This window comes from Miniopterus natalensis, chromosome 1 (assembly GCF_054644295.1).
Source record: "Miniopterus natalensis isolate mMinNat1 chromosome 1, mMinNat1.hap1, whole genome shotgun sequence".
NCBI classification, from domain to species: Eukaryota; Metazoa; Chordata; class Mammalia; order Chiroptera; family Miniopteridae; genus Miniopterus; species Miniopterus natalensis.
The window spans coordinates 23,287,768-23,303,217 of record NC_142081.1 but is presented as its reverse complement, the minus strand read 5'-3'; the positions used below and the strand labels follow the sequence as shown (position 1 = coordinate 23,303,217).

General features: G+C 45.6%; 1 protein-coding gene across 1 annotated transcript in view; it reads right to left on the bottom strand.

The window, feature by feature from the left end:
* MAP3K9 (mitogen-activated protein kinase kinase kinase 9) overlaps positions 1-12,396 on the bottom strand; it is a 69,399-nt gene extending 57,003 nt beyond the window's left edge. The window contains exons 1-2 of the mRNA XM_016211896.2: positions 11,886-12,396; positions 6,042-6,455 (exon numbers count right to left, since the gene is read on the bottom strand). Of these exons, the coding sequence (XP_016067382.2) occupies positions 6,042-6,455; positions 11,886-12,276 (805 nt within the window). The 5' untranslated portion in view covers positions 12,277-12,396. The remainder of the gene's footprint in view (positions 1-6,041; positions 6,456-11,885) is intronic.
* Between the last annotated feature and the right edge of the window lie 3,054 nt (positions 12,397-15,450).

The following is a 15,450-nucleotide window of genomic DNA, read 5'->3' as shown; positions in this document are numbered from 1 at the left end:
AAGGTTGGAGATGGGCACAAAGCACTTATGAGCACGGAAGTGGAGGGAGGGGATGCCTCTTGGGCCTCCAGTTGCAATATGAGCAACCAATCAAACAACTCAAACTGGGGGGAGCATGACAGGGCTTCACATGTTGGGAACTAAAACGCTGGGTTGGATGAGACAGGCTGGCAGTGCATCCAGCAGCACCTGGCAGCTGCAACTGTCTGCAGTGGGGACACTGGCCAGTGAGAGTCACTCAGGGCTAGCACCTGGGGAGGGTGCAGACAAAAAAGAGGGCAAAGCATTGGGGGTTGGTAACGAATGTGCTGTAAAAATGCCACACGCGGTACCCAGAACAGGTTGAAGAACTCAGATGTTAGCATCGATCAAGGGCCTGGAGATTGTACTGAGGATAAAAAGGATTTCCATGCAAGTGAGGCATGAGGGAACTCCTCTGAGAAGAGGAGGGGGATTTTTACATTTTGAGATCCTGCAAGTAGACCAGATCAAGTGACACTTTATTCACCCATTCATTCATTCATCTACTCCTTCATTCAAGTGATGGAAACTAAAGACACAAAATCTATTTAGAGACATAGGGGATGCTCCTGAGATGAGAGACAACAAAAACGGGGGTGAGGGATGCAGCTGGGCAGCCAGCTGCAGGCCAGCAGTGTTTTGCTTTCTTTTCCAATGGCCTGTGTTGGGTGGAGCAGACACTCACTTCACCATCATTCCCACCCAGCCCCACATCTTCATACCAGCTGCTTCACAAACTTACTGACCAGCTGGAAGGCACCTGAGCTTACAACCACTGGCCTGGCAGCTCTAGTCCCTTGTCCCCTAAATATTCTTCTACATATCATAAGGTAATGTGTTTAGCACCAAACGACTACTTAGCATTGATGACAGTGATGGGCTGCCAGGCAGGAGAAGCAGCCAGCTTTCAGCTGAGCACAGAAAAGTGGGTGTGGTTTGGATAGGCAGAGAGATGAGGCGAGGGCACCCTGAAAGCAAGGTTATCTCACAGCAAGGGTCAGGGTGATGAGAGCCCAGTGGCTGGAAAGTACAGGATGTGTTCTGAGGGAAATAGGAAACCAGCTTGGCTTAGGGGAGAAAGCACCTTTGAGAAAAAGAGGAAAATAAAGAAACAAAAACCTCATGAGAAGATTAAACTGACATCCAAAAATAGGACCACTCACCTGTCCTTTCAACTGGGAAATTAAGAATAAGGTGATCGTACATTAATGAATTGTGGATGCTATGGCTCTGTGAGCACAGTAGTATCACTTCTAATTATATACAGCTGAAGTACTATAGGGCCACAAGAAATAATGCAGTGAGACATCCCAGTTGCCCAACAGCAATGTGCTGGCACTGGTATAGTGATCAGGAGCACAAGCTGAGGAGTCAGACCTGGGTTCCAAGTCAGGTCTTAGGACTGGCAGTGAGAGTCTAGAGAAATGGATGATCCTTTCTAAGCCTCAGTTTCCTCATCTGTAAAGGAAAGACATCATAGTCTTTACTCTGCAGGGTTGCTGTGAGTATAACATGAGAATCTACATTAAATGCTTAGTGCCTGATCTAAAGAGAGACTCAATAAGCATTAGTTGTTGTTATTAATATTATTATTATATAGGGACTTGACTTTGTTAGTGCAATATAGTATATCTAAATAGTAGAATACTGTGCAACCTTTAAATATCTGGTGGTGAAAGAATATTTACTTACATAAGAAAGTGGCCACAGTGTACCGACAAGTGGGGGAGGGGTAAGCATGCCACGAGCAATGTTTATTAAGATTTCCTGTGCAGCCCTGGTCAGTGTGGCTCAGTTGGTTGGGCATCGTCCCAGGCACCAGCAGGTTGCCAGTTCCATACCAGGTCAGGGCACATACCCAGGTTGCAGGCTTCATCCCCAGTAGGGGGTTGTGCAGGAGGTAGATAATGAATGTTGCACTCTCACATCAATGTTTCTCTCTCTCTCTCTCCCTCTCCAAAAATCAATAAACTATTAAAAAAACAAACAAATAAATGAAAAGATTTCCTGTGCATGATTTGGGAGTGAAAACAAATACACAAAGATGCAAAAATTGGAAAAACACGCACTGCTTTTACCTCTATGTTTTTTCCACATTTCCTAAGAGGAGTAAATAAGTTATTTAATAATAAAATAAAATAACACTACCTTCACTTTGGGTACAGCTTCCCATTTTCCAAAGCTTTTTCTTAACCTCATTTTTACACTAACTTAACTTTTAATGGCCACTATTAAACTGCTATTACTGCCAAATGCCTTTAAGTCAAAATCCTGAAATCCATCTTCCTACCCCCAAACGGGCAATCTGTCCTCTAAAAGACCACCTTTCACTAACACTGCTGCTAACAATCAGGTTTTCCTCAGTCTGAAAGCACAGAGACACATAAATCCATTTTTATAGCCTGCGCTTTTACAAGTAGTTTCAAGAAGTGATGTTTAAGTTAATGATGCAATGTAGTAAAGTAGTATAAACCACTAGCTAAATCAGGGGTCTGAGCCACACATCCCAGGGCCTGGCTAACCTTGTTTGGCTATGAGATGCTAAGTACCTGAGGCAACGGCTCTTCCCAGTGCATGTCCCACACTGAGATCCCATGGTAAGATTGCCAGCGGCCCCCCACCAGCCATGCTCTCCCTCTTCCTTGGTGACACACTCTAATTATTAGCTGCACCCACTGCACCCAGAACAAAATCCTGCATGTCCCAGCCTCTCCTGTACTAGCCATGGCTGTGTGATTACATTCTGACCAATTAGTGCAAGCAGATGTGTTGTGCCGGACTTCTGGGAGGCTAACTGGGGACAACTTCTGTCCTTCGTCTTTCCTCCTCCTGCAGGCCAGTGACTTAGACCAAATAATAGCATCTTGGACTATAAGGCGACCCCTGACGATATGAGTCATGTACGGGGATGATAGGGTGAAAAACAGGAGCCCAATTCAGTCCCAGGTGACACTGTGGAGATGCCCGAAAACCCTCCATACTGCTTTTCAAAGACAAATGAAGTGTACCTTGTTTTAGCCAGTTATTTTTTGCTTTTTAAGTTATGTGCAGTCAAACCTAAGCTTATTGCAGATTATATATCAACATAGGATGCTATATGCTATACACATTTCACTGCCATTAAACAGCATATAGTTTTTTAAGTAGGTGAGCAGGATGATAAGACATTTTAATAAATCACTTTTTTACTAAACCTTTTGTAATAGCTAAATGTTTTTATCACCAACTACTTTTTTTTTCCAACAAAGACACCCCCCATATATACATACTCTTTTCTCTAGAGGTTCAAAGTCAACTAATACATATAATTCATAGAATTCTGCCCTCACACAACAGTGACCAAAATCCAACTCTCTGGAACCCCTAATAAAAACCAAGTGAGACAGTCCAGTATTCCCAGGTTTGCGAAGCACAAAGAAGTTATGACTTTCCAACTGGAGGCAAGGAAGTGGCAGAACATTTTAAAAATGATTTCCAAGTCATGTACACACAGCCATGAAATAAGAACAACAGTGTCAGCAAGGCTCATATTGGATATGCTGTATACAGTCCCAGACAAACAGCCATCCACAGGCAAATGCCAAGGAGGTACCCCACCTCACATGTGAGAGTTATAGCTGGCATCAACATCAACACCAACCATGCAGCCCAATGGACCTCACACACTTCTGGACATCAATTACCTTAATGAGGTCCTTTAAGATACTGCCCTATGTATAAGTCCAGCACCTGCCACAATCCAGTGCACCTGAAGGCTCTCCCTTGGCAATCCTGAAACTCACTTAAAGACAAAGAAAGGACCAGGGCTTTATCTCCTGGATGAAAGAATGACATTCAGGTCTCTTGTCATCTCCTGCAAATAGTAGAACCTTGACAAGTTAGCTATGCCTTCACAAGGGCCTAGACTTTCAAATACAAATCTCATAAAAGGCAAAACCTTGTATTTATAGCTCTGGCTGGTATGACTCAGTGGTTACAGCATCGGCCCACGCACCAAAGGGTCGTGGATCTGATTCCTGGTCCAGGGCATGTACCTGGGTTGCAGGTTAGATCCCAGCCCCGGTCTGGGCACGTGTGAGAGGCAATCAATCAATGTGTCTCTCTCACATCGATGTTTCTCTCTCTCTTTCTCTCTCTCTCCTCCTTCCTCTCTCCCTTTCACTCTTTCTAAAAATCAATGGAAAAAAATATCCTCGGGTAAGGGTTAACCAAAAATCCTTGTATTTACATCTTAAAATTACACCTAAATTTAAAACTTCATAGAGGAAATCATTAACTTCCACAATTCCATCATCCTAGCCCAGGTTTTTAAATGGACTCAATTATGTCAGGTTAAAGAACTTTGCTTAGTTCTCCCAGCATGATAAGAATATAAGAAAAAATAAAATAAAGAAAATTCAGCTTCTATATCATTTTTTGCACCAACATGCTGCTTACTCTTACCCCATCATCCAAAGCAATCTCTAGGTAGAAGTTACTTTGAAAAGGGGTCACCAAAAGTTTTAATTTATTTATTAAATTTAAAGAACAGAGTTTTGAAGGCCCATATGAGAATAATCATACAGTAAAGAGACAGAATAATGATGAAAGGAAAAGAGAAACCAGATTTTATTTTATAGAACTTAAATCCTTCAAATGATTATATCTAAACTATATACCTAATATTCCATACTCTGGTAAGAATGAATTTTCTATTACTAAGGGGAAGAGGGAGCAGGTGGAAGAGGTAAGGGCAATAAAGGCTACTTCAAGTAAACTGGAAAGTATATTTGCACATATATATCTGTGTGTGTGTGTGTGTGTGTGTGTATATATATGTATGTATATATATATGTGTGTATATATATATATACATATATATATATATATATATATACACGATAGATACACCACGTATGCTCTAAAAATGTCTGGAAGGAATGCCAAATGTAATAATTATACTCCCTGAAGGAAAACATTATGGGCTATATTTCTTTTCTTTTTGTTCATCTACACTTTCTAATTCTTGTACAACAAAAACACTTACTACATACATAATTTTAAAAAGCATTTGCTTAAACAGATTCACAAGAGCATCAAAAGAAAAGTAAGCCACATGTGGAAGAGTCCAGAACAAAATAAAGCCTAAAGAAGTGAAGTTCCTGGGCCCACACCCCCCAAAGTCCTAACACCCTCCTCTCTGGAGAGGGTGCTCACAGTGCTCTTAAGCACATACCATTTAGCAAATTGTGTCCTCTGTAGCACCCAGTTTAGGCAAGAGAGAACACAAGTGACCACACAAAAGAAGCATATTCCCAGTACCTGCTGATTCAGCCAAGGAAAGAGATTGAAGTGTCTACCAGCTCTCCATTTAATTATGTCTAACACTTGCTTTATGATCTAGTTTATGGATTCTGGATGTTTAATAAACAGTTACTTCTTAGTTCCCTGCTATTAAACACTAGGTGGTTATCACAGTTAATTAATGCTACCCCTAGGCTATCAGGAGGTCCGTAATACTAACAGCCAGGTCTTGCTCTCCGAGTTGACACTGTCACCTGAATCGGCCTCACTGCTTAAACAACATGCCTCCTCTTCCTTAGAGCCCCTTCTCTGGTGGGTGCCTCAAGTTGGGTGTTTAGAAAGAAATGCAAACAGGCGGTATAGGTTTGCTTTGCCCGATATTCCATGAAAGAAGAAAACCCCTTTTGTGATTACAGACACACTTCTCTCAAGTGGAAAAGTAAATCTATGTCGTTGGGTTTTTTTTTTGCACAGTATATCAGAAGTATACATGGCCAAACTTACCTGCTAAAATGAGCTCAGAATTATCTCAACCCTTCAGGTTCCTTACTGTTTTCTTCCTACACCAATTTTCCTGGTACTCATTCCAGCCTGACCTCTCAATTCAAGGATGGAATGGTTTTAAGCAAGGAGTTTCACTGCCCACTAAGGTTCCTTTAGGAATCCACTCCCACTGAAGCCATGGACTGAGTCTGAACATGCTCTGAAGCCCTCCAGCCCCATCCCTTCATACTCACTGTTGCTGGACTTGAGGTCTCGGTGGATGATGGGGACAATCGCCTCAGCATGTAAGTAGTTCATCCCTCTGGCGATCTGCACGGCCCAGTTAACCAGGATGTCTGGGGGAATCCTTTTCCCAGATAACACTCTATTCAACGGTCCTCCACGAGCAAACTCCATGACCAAGCAGAGGTTGGGTTCCTTCAGACACACTCCCTTAAGAGCAATGATGTTGGGGTGCTTCAGCATGGCGAAGAGCTTGGCCTCCTGGCGAACATTCTCTATGGTCTGGCTGATGTCTTCATCAGGGTCATGGCGAGCAGCTTTCACGGCGACTTCATCCCCTATCCAGAAAGCACGATAGACCTTCCCAAAGCCCCCAATGCCGATAATCTCTTCCAGGGTTAGCTCCGCAAAGTCAATCTCTAACACTGAGAAAGAGAAGGGGGGAAAAAAGCAAATCAAAAACATCCTGAAAACACCACTTAATCACCCACTTACCCGGATGGGTGAACACAGCAAGTTGTCTGTTCACTTGGCTCTTCTGTCTTCCCATTATAAGGTCAACTCCGTAAGGTAGGAAATGTGATTAACTTACTCTCTCTGGCATTATCCTTAGTGAGTAGCACAAAATTCTTGGGCTGGATATGGTGCTGCTGTATGAGCAAAGTGCTACTGTACATTTTTCTCAAGAAAACCCCATTCTCTGTCTTCTCAGTCTTCTTGTCTTTACCTGGCGCACTCATACGCATATCTCAGGTCTCAACTTAAACATCAGTTTCCTAAAGGAACTTTTCCTAACCCCCAACTAAATGACACCAGGCTCCCATCAAACACTTCCATAGCAGTCTCTATCTGGCAAGACTCAACACGGTTACAATTATTTGTTCAATGCCTGTTGTCCTGCTAAGCTGCGAGATCCACAAAGGCAGGTTCTGTCTGCCTTACTCACCACTGTACTTATGCTGAATATTCAGCAGGTGAAGCAAAATGGATGGGGGTGGGGGGAATATACCTCAGTAGGAAATAAACCAAACTTAGATCTGGAAAAAAAAGAAAAAGAAATTGGGCCTCCTAAAACAAATACAGAGATTAGTCTGTACTTTGGTTAAAAAAAAAAAACAACCAAAACACACACACAAAACAAACGAACAAAAAAAAATTTTGCTAAAAAATTAAGAAAGCAAAAATATATTTCTAAACTTTTGGCAAAACCAAAAAAGGAACTGCCCACTGCTTCCTTTCACAGCCAGCCCCACGCCACCGCCATTCTCTGCTCAGACGCTGGTGGTGCTCCAAGCTCTGTTCTTGCTTAATTATAGTGTTTCTATCCCATCTGGGACTGATATTCATTTGTATTTTGTAATGCAACTGGCAGTCTGCACAAAGGAAACTCAGGAAAAGTTAGTTAGACTGTTTTTAAGAATACAAATAGCCCATCTAGGCTCCAAAAGTTCCAACTATTCAAGCTTATCACCTCACTGAGCACCCTTCCTGAAAAATATATGGAGGGGTAGGCCCTGCAGACCAGCAATCAGCATCCATTCTAAAATCCCTCCAACATGCCTTTCAGTACTACAGAGGCCAGAGAGCGGAAAACTACATTTCCCAGACTCCCTCACAGCTGGAGTTCTGGATGCAGGTTAGGTTCTGCCAATTAGATGCAGAAGGTTTGGAAGACAGAAGTGAGATGGAGACCTGCTTCTCCTGGCAAGCATGGCTGTGGAGAGGTGGGGTTTCTCTGCAACAGCACATCAGTGTCCAATCACTCACTCTGTGGATGTGGAGAGGCATGTTGCAAGGCCAAGTGGTTGCCTAATCTTGGACTTCAACAACAACTGCATGTTCTTGAAGTCGACAGCTTCAATGACAACTCCCAATGCTGTACCTTCCCAGTCAGAGAAGTAGCAGCTGGCCTGGTGGGCCAGGTCTGCAATGTTCTGGGGGTTTTCCCCATAGGTCCTCCTGAGAGTCCCTTCTTCCTCCCCTTCCAATAATTCGATAAGCACCTAATTTCCTATGCTACAGCACTTTCTGATTAAAATAGCTTGAGTGTTTCTAGGTCCTAAATTAAACCCGACATTACTAATTCTTGCCTTATCTCTATGAGGAAAACTATGCTTATGTTAAAGAGAGATTAGAAACCCTCTTGGAGAAATATATAAGTTATGTTAGGTGCCTTCTGGATCATGGAGGGAAGGAAAGTTCATATTTTTTCTACCAGCTTTTACACTGATGAAAAGATATGTGCCTATTTAACAAATTTGTATTTACACATCTTATTTCTTTAGCTCAATATCTCAATTATACTTAAGGGAATGAACCGTTGTATTTTCTCTTATACCCTGCCTTCTTCCCTCTGGTCTGAAGCATAGTTGTGGACACACAGGAGGTATAAAATATTTATTTAAATGTATGAGGATTTAAAAGATGTGATTCTGAACTAGGGTGCTGAAGGGACAGCTCCTCCGGTGGCCTTTTGCAGTAGACAGAAAACCTCTCTGTGGGGAAGGCAAAGCAATAATTTTGCTCTGGGTAGAAAATAAATTCTCAGGTTGTTGCTATTTAGTTAAGAAAATAGTATGACCAGACTTCAAGAAAAGTATAAAGCATAGCTTACAAGCAGACAGAAGGCAGAGCAGAGGGAGGTGGGGGCAAAGGAGGAAGGTACTTTCTTTTCCCTTCCCTGTTAAGAAGTCCTTGGAGTAAGAACTAGACCGTCAGTTGCAACTGAGAGAATGTGGGGCTCTCCTTCCCTTCCCTGCTCCAGTCAAGACCTGGTTTTAAGTAAGAATCAGGTCAAGTCACATTCACCACATTTTTCAGTTTCTGTGGAAGGATATTTCCAGGAATATCAGGAACAAAACCTTATTTCTTTCATTTTCTGAGTCAAGATGTTATTTGCCCTTAATTGCATCCTTGGAAATGAAATGTATAGGCACATTCTGGTGGGTTTTGGCAAGTGAATGGTACATATCTCACTCATTTAAAAATCTTAAGTACACGTGAAAATGCATCCTTATAAGATATGTAGTAGGTGCAAGGAAGAAAAGTAAATCAGTAATAATCTTAATTTATGCCCTGCTTGAAAAAGACACAGTTTTCCTACAGGAGAAATTTTTTTTAATACCTACATATCTCCCAAGATGATAAATTCAGAACTACATTTCCCATCTTTTACTAAAATAAGGAATATCAGAGAGCTCCTGGGTAATTTTTATTTGCCAGCTCCATGGAGGGCTATACTCTAATAGCTACATTGGAAGGGATAAGAGCACAGTATGAATGTTAGCTGATTTATAACATCACTATAATATTTTTTCCTTGTCATAAGATTTAGTAATTTTCCCCTCTTCTGTTCTGAATAAAGTCTGAAACAGATTTTTCACTCTGAAAGCAGTACTTAAAACTAAAACGGATCCTTATTACTTAGTGTCTTCTATTCACAATCTAACATCACAATTCATGCCCCAGATGGGAAGTTCAAAAGGGGAACTAAGGAAAAGTTGTCAGGGGCTCAACTTCATTCCAAATCTTTGGAGAGAGGTGTCAATCACCTTTAATTTCTGAGTGACCCTACCTGAACTGGTGGATATTAGCATACAGATCAGAAGCACACCTGTCAGCAACTTCCCATGTTCATCTTTATCAAAGCACTGAACTGAAATTAAGTATTTACATCACCAATCTCCCCCATGTGTGACTTATAAGCACCTCCTTATCTTATCACTTCTTTATCCCTGGGTATTTAATATAGTATCCATTTTCCACTAGGCTCTCTAATTGGTTTTTGGCTGGAATTACATTTTGTGAATTATCGAGAATTAATTCCAGTCAAGATCAGAATTCCTGGTGACCCTAAATAAAGTAACTTACCAGGACCTTCAAATGCCTGTTCTTCAGGTCAGTTCTTTCAATCAGCACAAGGTACTTCCTAGTTTCACATCATCTGAGTTCTAGATATGGGAATCTACTCTCTGCAAGGTAACTTTTGTTACAATAAAGATTAAGTCCTGGGCACCTAATGGAGAAGGAGCTTCTACTGTAGAACACTGGACGTGGCTGGCTTTCTGGGGGTGGGTTCTTCCAGCCTAAGTCACTCCTGACTGCTCTGACAGCAGGGAGTACAAGACAGTAAAGAAACTGAGTTCCTGCTAATGAGCCTCACACTAGCTCTTCTGCTCTGATACTAGCTGTCCTTGGGGGAAAAAATCACAAACTTCACCCACAAAAAACCTTGAAATCTGACTTATGTTTAAAACAACACAGTTTTCTAACACACCATACCATTCTTCCAATATTTCTTCCAATGTGTCACCAAGTTCATCTTCAACACTATTTCAGATACTATGCTGGGACTCATAGCCTTCATTTGCCCAGCGCTAGTGCCAAAAAGATAGAACACCTAGAAACAATTTAATTTGTTGCCTCCAAGTACAATCAAATGTAGAAACAGGAAGTTTTCAACTGAATGAGAGGGAGAGAGAAACAAAGGGAACTAAAGATTTAAACATCAATTTGACAGTCAAAACGCCAATAAGAAGAGAGTAGGAAAAAAGGGTAAGAGATAATGATTTTTATATTAAGCGATGTATTTAATAAATATCTTAAGATAATAACAAAACTGTTCAGGTGAAAATAAGTTACAGGGCCAGAAGATAACTGTCATGAATAAAATTTTAAAACTAAATGTTTAAAGTTGGCCATTGGTGATGATTTTTTTTTTTTAAACAGCTAAGATGCAAAGTGTACAAAATATGGAATAAGGAATGATAAACATGTATTAACAATACTTTTTCACAGAAAAGAAATTATGGAAACCCTCAAATACAAAATAGTGTAAATTCCACCTGGGGATATCCACATCTTTCTGCTAAAAGCACCTAGCATCATCGATTAAAAAATTTTTAATGGCAACTTACATCCTCTGAAAAAGCAAAGGAAATTTCATTGCAGGGTATGAAACAGGTGACTCCTGGGAAACTGGTAAAAACCAGGACACTGGAAGAAAGGCCCTGGGAGGGACCTATGGGCATGGTCCCCCTGAGATTTAGCAAATACCAAATATAGGCAAGGATCTAGGATGAGAAGAAATAAGAAAATGTATTGTCTTAACATCCTGGGTGTCGAGGGACCAGGATTTGGCCTCTGTGCCCTGACCTGACCTCTCCTGGGAGAATGACTTACTCTTGCCTCTCTCATCATTTCCCCACCCAGCGCCCGCCCGTCCGCGCATCACGCACCCTTCTCAGCACATTAGTATTCAGTGAGACTCCTGAAGGTACAACTTCTGAGTTACAAGACGAGCATCCAAGAGATCAACACGGCATTTCAGAGACGCTTCAGCCCTGAGTGCGCGCAGGCTTCCGGGACTAGCGAGCCCGCCCAGCCCGGCGGGAGACAACCCCCAGCTCCCCCAAAGCAGGTGCCTCGAAGGGGCGGGGACAGGCGAGGGAAGGGGCGGGGAGGTCGCAGACTTTTGCACTAAAGGTTTCGACAGAAACCACCAGCTTGCCTGAAACCCTTCCAGATATTTGGGGGTCCGGGGAGGGGGGGTTAGTGGGAAATGGGGAGATTATCACGCTGAGGCTTCGGGAAGTTGCCGCTGAGGTGGTCAGGTGAAGGTGGAGAAGCCCGAGCGCCTGAGGCCCCAGGCAAGGCCTGCAGCGTCTCCATCGCGCACACAGCGGCCACCAAAGCCCCTGCGGCCGGAGCGCACACGCGCACACACCCACCCCAGGTCCCCCATCCCTCCCCACCCGCAACCTAGCCCTCGAGGAGGGCTCCGCCTCCCCGCGACCACCCGCAGGGCTCCGCCGTGACCCCCACCCCCGGGGTCCCGGGCCCCGCCTTCGCCTTACGCTGAATGGGCGGGTAGCAACTGGGGTCCTCGCCGCCGGGCTGGCAGCGGCTGGAGAAGGCGCTGCGCGGGGTCACGTAGTTGCTGGGGAAGATGCCCACCCGCTGGTTCAGCTGCCCGGTCCACCAGCCCTCGTCGCCGGACACCTGCGAGTCCTTGGACAGCACCTCCACCACGTCGCCCAGCCGCAGGGTCAGCTCGTCCTCGCCCGCCGCCTCGTACTCGAACACGGCGGTCCAGTAGGGCAGCGGCGCGTCGGCGCCCAGCTCCCGGGGGACCGCCGCCTCCTCCTCCTCCTCCTCCTCCTCCTCGGCCCCCGCTCCATCCTCCCCCGGCGGGGCGGCGGCGGCGGCGCTCGCTAGGCAGCCGAGAAGCGCTCTGGAGGGCTCCATGGAGCGGCCGATCCATAGGGTGCGGGGCTGCCGCCGCCCGCAGGAGCCGCCGCCGCCTATTGTTCATGCGGCTCCGCAGAGCTGGGGGGACCCCCTCCCCCGACGGCGGCCTCAGGTAGGGCCCGGGCTGGCGGGGCAGAGAGAGCCGGCTGCGTGCGGCTGGCGCGGCGAGTGCAGACAGCCCGAGTGCTCACCGCAGCCTGGGGGCGCGGCGGGCGGAGCCCCCGCCTGTGCGTTCGCCCCCTGGGGGCGGCCCCGCCACCTCCGCCGCAGCTACCTGCGAGCGCAGCCGGTGCCCGCCGCCGCCAGCCAGCGGCCGCTCCCCTCTCCGCGCGGCGCCCCGCCCCCAGAGCGGCCAGCCCGCCCGGGACCACCTGACGCGGGCCTGGCTCCGCCCCGCCCCTGCGGACACGGCGGGGCGGGGCTTCCCGGCCCCTGGGCCCGCCCCTGCGCCACCCCGCCTTCCTATTGGCCGCCGCCGACCGGCCCGCAGGGTCCCCCCCGCCGCGGTGGGAGCTACCCCGCAGCCCGCCTCTCTCCACCCCCCGCGCTACGTCATCCGCCCTCTCGTTCCCGCCCTCTGGTGCCGGGCCCCCTCGCTCTCCGGCCCCAGGTCAAGCAGTTCTCTCTCCCATTGGCCCGCCGCAGCTCCAACCATTGGCCCGAGGCACCTGTCCATTTCCTGGGAGAGTGCCACGCCTCCCGGCGGGAAGAGGCCGCCGCCCATTGGGTACATGAGGAGGGATGGGTGGATCCTAAAAGGTAAAGCCCAGACTTCATTCAGCCCGAAAAGGCTGGAGGAGGCCCTTCCTTTGTTCGCGGTGCTTGGGCAGGGGCTCTGCTGGGCAGCGCCGGTGTTCTTCATCCTACAGCGAGCTTTTGAAAGTGCGCAGAGAAGGGAGCTGGGTTGCGCACCCCGGGAGAGCTTCTTCTCCTCTGTCCTCTTACAGCTGGACTCTCCCCTTTTGGATCTGCCTTTGCCCTGGTCCAACCAGGTGGATCGGCTCCACCCCACCTCCGTAACCTTTCATGTCCTATTTAAGGCCTACAAGCCCATTGGAATGTTTTGTGTTTTTTTTTAGAAAAACTCTTAAAACTATAGTTCTCGCCTTCATGACGAGTGCACAGAGCCCTCCTTTTCCTGGGTTGCTGTAAGAAGAGACCCCAGTCCAGTGGTTTTTAGAATTCAGAAAGGCAAGAGAGCACCTTACAGGGGCTTCGAACTGAGGCTGGGAACACTAAGGCGAAGTCGGCTTGGTCTCTGATGAGAAAACTGTTTTACGAACTGCACCTCGGGTCATGGTGACCCATATAGAAGTCAGGTTAAGAATCAAAGTAGAATATACGCACAAAACAGTGCTGTGGTTCATCATCAAGAGCTGACCGTTTTCTACAGCCTTTTGTTACCCTCCGTTTCTCCAACATTAAGAAAGAATGAGATAGGTGGTCCCCACTATTTCTTCCATGCTTTAATCCTATCATAGCACTGAAGATGTCCCATGAGAAGGTTTCCTGGGGTTTCCAAACAACTCAATGCTGAAAGATCTCGCCCAGTCTCTGCCCAACTGCCTTTCCTTTTCCCCTTCAGTGGTAAGAACAGATACAGTTTATTTAGCAAGAGTTAGTGCTTCACTCAGTATTTTTTGTTTAATTTTAGTTTGGGGTTAATTGTTGGACAAACTGGAGACAGTGGGGTAATTGGGAAAGATAAGCAGGGCTGGCATCTTGGCTCCTGCGCCAGCAGCTGCATGATCTTGGGGAAGTACTTAACATTGTCCTGCAGTGTGCTCATCCATAAAGTGAGGGGGTGGACTGGAAGAGCACCTGTGTTCTTGTAGGCCCAACATTCTGTGGTTTGCGCACGAGTATGGCTACACTGTCTACCCACCCACACAGCTGAGGTCTTGAAGATGAGAGGTTTGAGTGCTGTTCTGAAGAGAGTCCCCAGTAGGTCTTGAGAAAGGACTTCTGAGTAGATGCCCTAAAACAATGTTCAGATTCTTCTTGTACATAGGATCAATGAACTGGGAAAGATATGGATGAGTCTTTGAGCCAATTCTCTAGGTTTTGTTGAAGACAAACTATTCCACCCCCAAGCAGAAGAGAGCAGGATAATGGGGATAGAGGGACTTTGTGTTTCTAAGGAGACCACAGGAAAAAAGATTTTCTTGATAAAAATTTAATTTGGAGGAAAATGGTGTAGACATAGACAGAGAGAAACAGAAAAAGGAAACCACTAGAAAGATACAGAGAAAATTGTCAGTGGTGGATCTCTTTCACGTAGCAGGATTATGCGTAATTGGTCAATTTTTGTCATTTTGTTTATTGGTAATTTTTTTATGCGTGTTACTATATAGCTTTGTGGCTCTTCACGTCTCCCCCACCCAGAGGAGAAGGGGAAAAAATTCTTGATCCCTCAGTAGGAAAAGTCTAACTCCCCATGTAAGCTAAATCTTTAATACCATAGCATGTGTTTAGGATGCCATGAAGAGTCATTCATCAAACATTCCAAGAAGTCATTCGGTAAATATTTGTTGACTGGATACGTGATAGGAATTCAAATGAGGGAAGGTTCTTCAGGCTAAATTTGTCTAGCAATGTCTCATGGAAGAGGCAGAACCAAAGCTGGCCCTGGAGGGGTGCAGGGTGGAGTCAGGAAGAACCTGTGTTCAGGAAAGGAGTGAGGGGGTGGGCACGGCCTCAGAGGGGGGAAGCTTGGAGTAAGCCCATCTGGATGGAATACAAGGTTGAGACCAAATTGTAGAGGGCCTTATAATCACTTGATTCACACTGGTAATTATTTAATTGATTATTTGTGATGATTTAATGTCCAGTGTGTTTACCATGAGGGCAGGGACCTGTCTGTCTGCTTCTTCACAGTTCTCCCAGCACCTAGAGAGTGCCTAGCACGTAAGTGGCTCTCGGTATGTATTTGTGACTGAATGGCTGGCTTGAGTACCCAGCTAAGAAGCCTCAGCTTTGTTTAGTAGATAAAAGGTTATCACTGAAAGCTTTTGAGCAGGGCTGTGTGGTGATCAAATGTTACTGTCCCTGAGGACTAGAATAGATGAGAAATGCATAAAGAGGTGCGCAAGTTGGCCATTGAAGGATGTATACAACTTGATTATATACAGAAAGCGTGGAGCTGGAAATTAATAGCAATGATAGAAATAC